The sequence below is a fragment of the Prionailurus viverrinus genome, chromosome B4, assembly GCF_022837055.1.
Source record: "Prionailurus viverrinus isolate Anna chromosome B4, UM_Priviv_1.0, whole genome shotgun sequence".
NCBI lineage: Eukaryota > Metazoa > Chordata > Mammalia > Carnivora > Felidae > Prionailurus > Prionailurus viverrinus.
Window position 1 is genome coordinate 134,330,943 of NC_062567.1, and position 7,917 is coordinate 134,338,859.

At 62.7% G+C, this 7,917-nt stretch overlaps 1 protein-coding gene across 2 annotated transcripts in view; it reads left to right on the forward strand.

The window, feature by feature from the left end:
* The window catches only part of PARVG (parvin gamma), a 23,197-nt gene extending 18,827 nt beyond the window's left edge, over nt 1–4,370 (forward strand). For both annotated transcript variants that reach the window (XM_047867991.1, XM_047867990.1), the window contains exons 12-13: nt 3,540–3,612; nt 4,063–4,370. In XM_047867991.1, the coding sequence (XP_047723947.1) occupies nt 3,540–3,612; nt 4,063–4,172 (183 nt within the window). In that variant the 3' untranslated portion in view covers nt 4,173–4,370. The remainder of the gene's footprint in view (nt 1–3,539; nt 3,613–4,062) is intronic.
* Nucleotides 4,371–7,917: the final 3,547 nt, after the last annotated feature.

Genomic DNA, 7,917 nt, shown 5'->3' on the forward strand with positions numbered 1-7,917 from the left:
CAGCCCGGTTCTCTCGCGTCTCCAGGCCTTTTGCCCAGATGGCTCCTCTGCCTACCCTGCCTCCCGCTTCGTTCCCACCTGCTTAGCCGGGCTGTCGGCTCCGACCGCCTTCGTGGCTCATCCAGGCTCCTCGGTGTTCCATGGGCCCCCGAACCACAGCCTACTTCGGGCCTCACCTGGCCCTTTACCCCGTTTCATCCCCACCCTGCACCCCTGCGGGGGGACAGGGCATGGGTTGTGTCTCCGTTCGGCAGAGGGGGAAGCTGAGGCCCGGAGAGGCTCTGGGGCTTGCCCAGGACCACTCCGCTGCTCAGTGGCAGGTCTGACACGAGCACTGGCCTTCTGACCCTCAGCCTGCTCTTCTCACCCTTACACCACGGAGACACGGTCTTCAGTGGGCACGGCCTCCACCTTCCCAGGAGGCAGAAGCGCGCTTGACTGGAAGACTGATGCGGGGCTCGGACCCTCAAGGGCTCGGCTCTAGGGTGAGGAGCCAATCGGCTGGAGCCGTGCAGCGTTTGTGGTTCTAGAGGCAGGAGCAGGAACAGTGGGCTCGCTGTTTGCCTCCAAAGCCAGAGCCTTCTCCCTGTTTCTGGGGAGTCAGGGTGAGCCCTAAGGGAGGCAGAGGGGGTGTGAGCCTCTCCGTGGCCAAGAGGGAGGCTTGCCCGAAGCTGCTGGAAGGCTCAGGAGGGTCAGAGCCCAGCCGGGGCAATGGTCTTCGCCCTGCACCCAGAAGGCAGGACAAGGCAGGAGAGCGGGGAGGCGGATGGAGAAGTGAGGGCCACACGCAGGCCGGGGAGCCTTGGGAAGGGGCGCAGAACCAAGACCCGGGACGGCACAGGGGTCCCCTCTTTGTTCCTCGGCTGTCGGGCTCCATGGGGACCGGTGTTTTCGCGAGACTGTCATTCCTTTCGGGAAGACGAGCTCTAGGGACGGAGGGAGGGAGGCGAAGGTCTGCTCTGCCGAAAGCAACACACCGGTTCCGGGAATCGCGGGCCTCCTCCCACGTTCAATTATTTCTCCCCGGGGGGGATTTGAGCGCATCCTCCTGGGTTACAACCTTCCCCCCCGCTCCGTGCAACGTGGTGCCTCTGTCACCATCTCACACCGTGCACGGAAGCGAGGTGACGCTTAGGGAGGAGCGCGGGAGACAGATCTGGAGCCTGCGGCAGCTCCGCGGGGCTCGGGTCGAGCACGGGCTTGACAGGTTGAAGCAAGTGTGGTCGTTCTCACAGTGTCGATGGTGGCGGTTCTCAAAGCACAAATTCCATGGGGGCAGGGAGCGGGGGGCGGGGGGTGATTTTGCCCTTGTCGCACAGCCAGCCCACAGTAGGTGCTCACAAGTATTTTTTAAGTAAGTGAATGGACCAAGTGTTTCCAAAACACTGGTCCCCTGAGGGGCCCCATGACAAGTGGATCCTACGGTCAAATAACTTGGGCAACCACGCATTGTCTTGAAGGTTCGCGGTACGCCGTAGACAGTCAAGGCTCTGAGAAGTCCCGCAGCGAAGGATTTCCATTGTACTTTAAGCTAACCTTTCCCCAACCCGTTTGGTCACAGACGCCCTTTCCTTCTATGCCCTGGGTCACGCTCTGGGAGACGCCGGTGTGGAGAGTGAGTCCATCAAAGGCAGGGCTGGGAGGCGGGAGAGCACTGTGCCGAGAGTCCAGTCTCAGCCTTTCATTCTGACGCTTACCTTGTGGTAGCCGGTGACTAGTGTTCACGATGAGAATGTGAACAACAGCGGCCCTCATTTTTCAGAATATTCCGGGCTGGGGGGAATCCTTGGGGACACAGTGACAGCAGCGAGCAATGGAGCCGTGACCTGCTCCCTCTGAGACTTCCTACCTGCGTCTGCACGGCCCCAGTGGTGTGTCCCACCTGCCTGGGGGCTTCGGCACCACTGACAGCCTGGGGCTCCTCCTGACCGGCTACAGCGCCGCCCCTCTCCCACTCTTGCGTCTCGGACCCCCCACCCCCCTGCCTGGGTCTCTGTCCATTCTCTGTGGCAACAACTCTCCCCGTGGAGAGGGACCCCACAGACGGCCCGCCTTGTCCCCGCACAACCTGCCGCGACCAGCCACCAGGGAGCGCTCCGCCCCTTGCCCCAGATTGCAGCGGGAGTCCTGGGGTGGGAGGTGGGGTGGAAGGTTCTCCCCGGCCCCGCCCAGTGTCCTCGGACCAGGACGGGGTGACCCTCGGGAGAGCTCTCTTAGGGGCTTCGAGCCCCCCCCCCCCCCAACGTGTCCCATCTCCTGGCCCCCGCGGGAGCCCAGACACAGGGAATTTGCAGGGAGGCCCCGGCCGAGGCCAGCCCCCCGCTGTGCCTTCATCACCCGCCTTCAGCTCTTGCTTTGTGGCCTTCGTTGCGTGTCCGTCATCATGTTTGACCCACGTGGCAGCTTTGGGGAGGCAGGCTGGAAGACGCGCTGTGCTCGCTGCAAGAGGGGGGAAACTGAGGCCCAGCCAGGCCGGGTGACTTACCTGACCCGTGACCCGTGAGCTGGTGGGGGTCGGGGCACGGACGCCCCGTCCAGGTCACAAGAGTCATCCTACCCAGAGCCACTGGGAGGCCACCGGGCTGGGCCGGCTTCCCCAAGTGGCCTTGCTCGGCTTCGGGGCCTCTAGGCCACCGGTGAGGTTGCCATGGGGACCGTGGGAAGCTGGGGCGGGGATGGGGCCGCATGGCTGGCCGCCAGTCGAGGCCTTCCGGGGCCCACAGTCACCCTGTCGGGGGCCGAGACCATTGAAGGGAGGGCCTGCTTGAAGTCACAGTGAATGAGGGGTTTAGCTGCCTTCAGACCTGCTTCACCCCACCCCGCACCGTCGCCATCACCCCACACCGTCTCCTTCTAAGACACCAGGCTGCTGCCCCAAGAAGGGAAGGGACTTTTTGATCGTATCGAGGCCCCAGGGAGAAACTAGCCGTGAACACGGAAATCTCCGCTAACAGAGCGTCTCTTCAGGGCTCCCCAGGGCGCGCCACCCAGCATCCGGATCAGGACACGGGGGAAATGGTGGGGACCCCGCTCTGCAGGTGCGCAAGGCAGGGCCGGGGGAGCCTGGAGGTTGCTCGGCGACCGAGCAGGGGTCTGAGCCCAGGTGGGCCTGGGCAGGGGCGCTGCTCCAGCCTCCAGCCTGCTTTGCACGGACATCAGAGTGAGACAGACCTGGTTCTGACACTCTCCGTCTTGTAAGCTCAGACGAGCCCCTTGGCCACTCAGAACCTCAGTTTCCCCATCTGTGCGTTGCCCCTGGAACTGAGCTGCTTCTGGTGGCGTCTCCGTTGCCCACAGCGTGGGGGCTGCATCAGAAAAGGTCAGGATAAACCCCTGGCTACGTCCCCTCCCTTGGCAGGACTTACCTCTAGACGTCACCTCCCCCAGGAAGCCCTCCCTGACGTCCGGACTAGGTGCCCCTCGCCGTAACTGCCTTTCCCACTCGGGGTGGACTCCTTGAGTGGTGGGCGGGCCTAGTACTTGGGGACCAGCACCTGGGTGGAGGCTCCGCATTTTGCCAACATCTGGTCTTATCACAGCTGCACAATGTCACCCTGGCCCTGGAGCTGCTCAAGGACGAAGGCCTGCTCAGCTACCCCATCAACCCCGAAGGTGAGGGTGCGGCTCGAGGGGGTGCCGCGGTGTCAGGGGACAGCATGTGGCTGTGCGGTCCCCTTGCGTGGCATGGCAGACACCGAGTCTCTTCAGGGACTTCCTATGAGGGGGTGCGGTGCCCACAGCTTCCACCAGCCCCAGTGGGGGAGGGGTCACAGGGAGAGGAGACGGGGGATTGGGGACCCTGGGGCAGGCTGTCCCGACAGGTGTGGGGGGCACCGGGGTGCAGTGGAGGAGCAGGGAGGCAGGGCCACGTGAGGGTCCTGGGACTCAGGCCTGGCGTGACCAGCTGTCCCGCCGGACAGGGATTCCCCACCCCCCGGGTTTAGCACGGAAGTCCCGTGTCCCAGGAAGCCACTCGGTCCCGGGCAACAGTGGGACGGTGGTCACCCCCTCCCCACCCCCGCCTAGGCCTGACCGGCTGTCCTGTTCTCCTCTGCCCTGCAGACATCGTGAACAAGGACACCAAGAGCACGTTGCGTGTCCTCTACAGCCTGTTTCGCAAGCACAAGCTGAAGGAAAACGCAGACGGCACGCCCCGTGGATCCCCGAATTAACCGTCACTGCCCCCCCAAAGCTGCTTCTCTGAGCCTGCTTGCAGGACCCAAGGGAGGGCCCAAGGGCCACAGAGGGACCTCCCCCACCATACAGCCGGCTGCCCTCTGTTTCCCTGTGTGTCTGTGGCACGCCTGCCCCTTCCCCCCATCCCTGATCCGCGTTTCCATCCGAATATCTTTGAATTCGCTAGGCCTGGATCTGTTTTGAACCAACCTCTGGCCTCACTCAGTTTACAGTAACTAATGTAGTTCTGGGAGGGATTGGGGGAGCCTGCGGTGCCCTGGGAAGGACCCTTCAATATGCATAAGTACGAGCTGACCCCCCGAAGCAGTTCCCCTTTCCATGGGGCGGGGCGTGGAAGGTTCTCAGGGTGTCATCTCTGAGGGCATCCGTGGGAGCAGCGAAGAGACCAATGGTGCTGACCTTCACTCGGGCTCCTGGGTCCGACTCTGGGAGCAGAAAGGACTGTCAGGTGTCAGGGCTGAAGATCGGAGGCCCCAGCCTGCCTCTGTCTCAGCGTGATGGGCCCCGGGATCACCATCCAGAGGCAGGAGTCTCACCTGGCCCCCAAACCAAGCCCCCGAGCCCCTTGGGGGAAGTTAATCGACTTACTTGCCAGAGAAGCCATGGCCCAGAGCCACCCCTACAGCTCGATGGTGAGCCTTGCCCGGAAGTCACAAAGGAGAAATCTTTGTGGCTGACGGGTAGGTCGGATGGTCTCCTGGTCTGTCCCCAGGGATGTGCCATCATGTCACGCTCTCTCTGGTGAGAACTGGCCCTTGCTGCCTGTGTTTCTCAAAGAACAAGTCCCTGCAGGGGGGTGGAACGTGGCCGTCCTGGGAGCTGATGTGTGGCGGGAACCAGCCAGGACAAGGCACAGGGGGTGGGGGTCGGGGCTGGCAAGGGGACGACTGAGCTGGGCACCCCCAGGGCTGCCTCTCCCCTGCCCTCCGGCTCCGGGCCCCCGCTGGGTCTGGGGTTATACCAGTTTGACAGCCTTGGATCTGGGGGCGGGCGTGGGGGGCTTTGGGGTGGGGGGCTTGTGGCGTGTGGGAGGACGTCCCATGGGGTGTGGCATCAGGAGTTGATGTCTGAGGGTGAGATGGTCTCAAGAGGTCTCTCTTCCACCCCACCCCCATCCACCTGCTCCCCTCCCCTCTGGACTCACAGGCGATTAAGTATAGAGGAGTTCTCGAGGGTGGGGCCCCGTGATGGGATTAGCGTCCTAATAAGAAGAGGGAGAGACACCAGGGCTCTCTCTCTCTCTCTCTCTCTGTGTCTCTGCCGCGTGAAGACCCAGCCAGAAAGTGGCCATCTGCAAGCCTCGAGGAGGCCTCTCACCAGGAGCTGAACTTGCCGGCACCTTGACCTCGGACTTCCAGCCTCTAGAACTGTGAGCGATGAATGTCTGGCGTCTAAGCCCCCCCGTCTGCCGTATGCCGTCACAGCAGCCTGAGCTGAGCTGACCAACCCGGGTTCCCCAGACCGTCGTTCCTTAGGGAAGTAAAACCACCAGACTGCCCGCCGTGCACCTCCTATCACGGCCAAGTTGAAGAGTCTGACGATATCAAGTGTGGGCAAGGACGTGGAGCCCCGGGACCTGGCACACGTCGCGGGTGGGGGTGCGGGTTCGGCAAGGAGTTCGGCGGTTTCCTTCCGGACTAAAACAGACCCTCATCGTCCGGCCCGGCCGATTCACGGCTAGGCGTTCATCCGAGAGAAATGAAAACGTACGTCTACGCGAAGACCTGCACGCACATGGCGGTGCTGTTCACAGGCGCCTCAGATCGGGAAGGACTCAGACGCCCGTCGCTGGCAAAGGCATACACGGGTCACAGGGCGTCCGCGCACTGGGTCCTGCGTGGCCCCGAGGGAGGGGGTGCCGATACAGAACCAGCGGGCGGGACCCCAGGAGCACGGGGCAGGTGACAGACGGGAGGCCCAGCAGGCGATGCGCTGATGCTACAGTTTGTAAGAAATTCTAGAAAAGGCCAAACTGCGGTGGGGGGGGGGGGGGGGCCGGGGGCGGTTCCCAGGGGGGCTTGGGGAAGGGTTCCGACACCAAAGAGGCACGAAGGGACCTTTGCGGGAGGCGGCACTGCCCTGCGTCATGAGGGTTGGGGCGGCGGTTACGTGACTATATGCCTTCATCAGAACTCATCAAATTGTGCACTTAAAACGCTGGGGGGCCTTTCCTTTTATAGGTTACCCCTCGATAAGGCTACAGAAAACTAACGGACACGTTTAAATTTGCCGTGACACTGCACAGGGGTCAACGTTGTCCACCTGCACGAGCGAGGCAAGACGGCTGGGGCGGCCCTGACTCGTGCTTTCTGGAAGCCTGGTGTGAAGGGGACCAGGGCCAAGGGCCGAGGCGGGGAGTGCAGAGGACCTGGCCCTATTAAAGGCCTGCTGGGGACGGCAGGGATCGCCTGGTGGCTCTTGGGTTAAGTGTCTCCCTCTTGGTTTCGGCTCAGGTCGTGATCTCACGGTTCGTGGGTTCAGGCCCCGCGTCGGGCTCCGTGCTGGCAATGCGGAGCCTGCTTGTGATTCTCTCTCTCCCTCTCCACCCCTCCCTCTCTACCCCTCCCCTGCTCCCTCTCTCTGTCTTGCTTGAAATGAATCAATAAACTTAAAAACGATTTTTTACATAAAAAATAAATGACTGCTGGAAGGTTCTGGATGAGAGAAGGGGGTGGGGGAAGAGGGAGACGTTCAAAGTGTGGGAGGGGGCGACAGGCGCAGGGAGGGCGGGAGGGGCGGGTGTGGGAGCAGGCGGACAGGATGCTCACCTGGGGCTCCCCGGGGAGTGCCGTCTGTGCTCTCCTTGTCCCCTGGAGTGTCTCCTGCGCTGAAACCTTTGTCTGATGTTAACACAGCGAGCTGTCACCCATCTTGCTACACTGTGTCTCTGTATGTAATGAGGATTCCTTGCAGACACAAATAGCCGCGTCCTTCTGGCCAATCTGAACAGCTCTGCCTTTTAATTGCACCGTTCCGTCGCTTTATTGTGGAAAAATGCACCTGACGTCTGGAGGGCACCGATCAGTGGCATTAAGGTCCTTCACGTTGTCCCGCGACCATCCCCACCATCCGTCCCCAGAACTCCTTCCGTCTCGCCAAACTGACCCTCGGTCCCCCTTGGACGGTAACTCCAGCCCCCACCCCCCAGCCCCTGACACCCACCATCCGCCTTCCCGACCACACCCCCGTTTCCAACTGCCCAGGGCCCGGCGTCCCTTGGGTGGGGGAGGGGGACCCGCCCAACTCACCAAATCCAGGTCAGCCTCGCCCCTCCCCTGTCCGACCGCCTGCCTCCCCATCTCCAGCCTCCTGGCCGCCAGACTCCAGACCCCTCTAGACGCTCCCTTCCCCCCCTTCCCGGGGAACCAAGTCTTGCCCTTGCCTCAGTCTAGCTCCCTGGTCCTGGCCCCCCACCCCCTCCACCCCGGGGAGTCTGGCTCCTACAGAGGAGGAAGCAGGAAGCAGGATGATGACAGTGGCTGAACAGGAGGCCCTGAGGCCTGAGAAGGAGCTGGCAGTCTGGGGGCTGCGTGTGCAAACAGCTTCGGAGCGACGGGAAATGCCTCGAAGGACGGCCGGGGTGCTGCGGAGTTGAGCCGCTTCCCGAAATAATCCAGGGGGCAGCTGTCTCCGATTCTGAAACTGGGTCTGGCTGCCTGAGCTACAGGAAGCCCCGGGCCCCACACCAGCCCCGCTCTGGGAACAGATGGCACTAGGAAT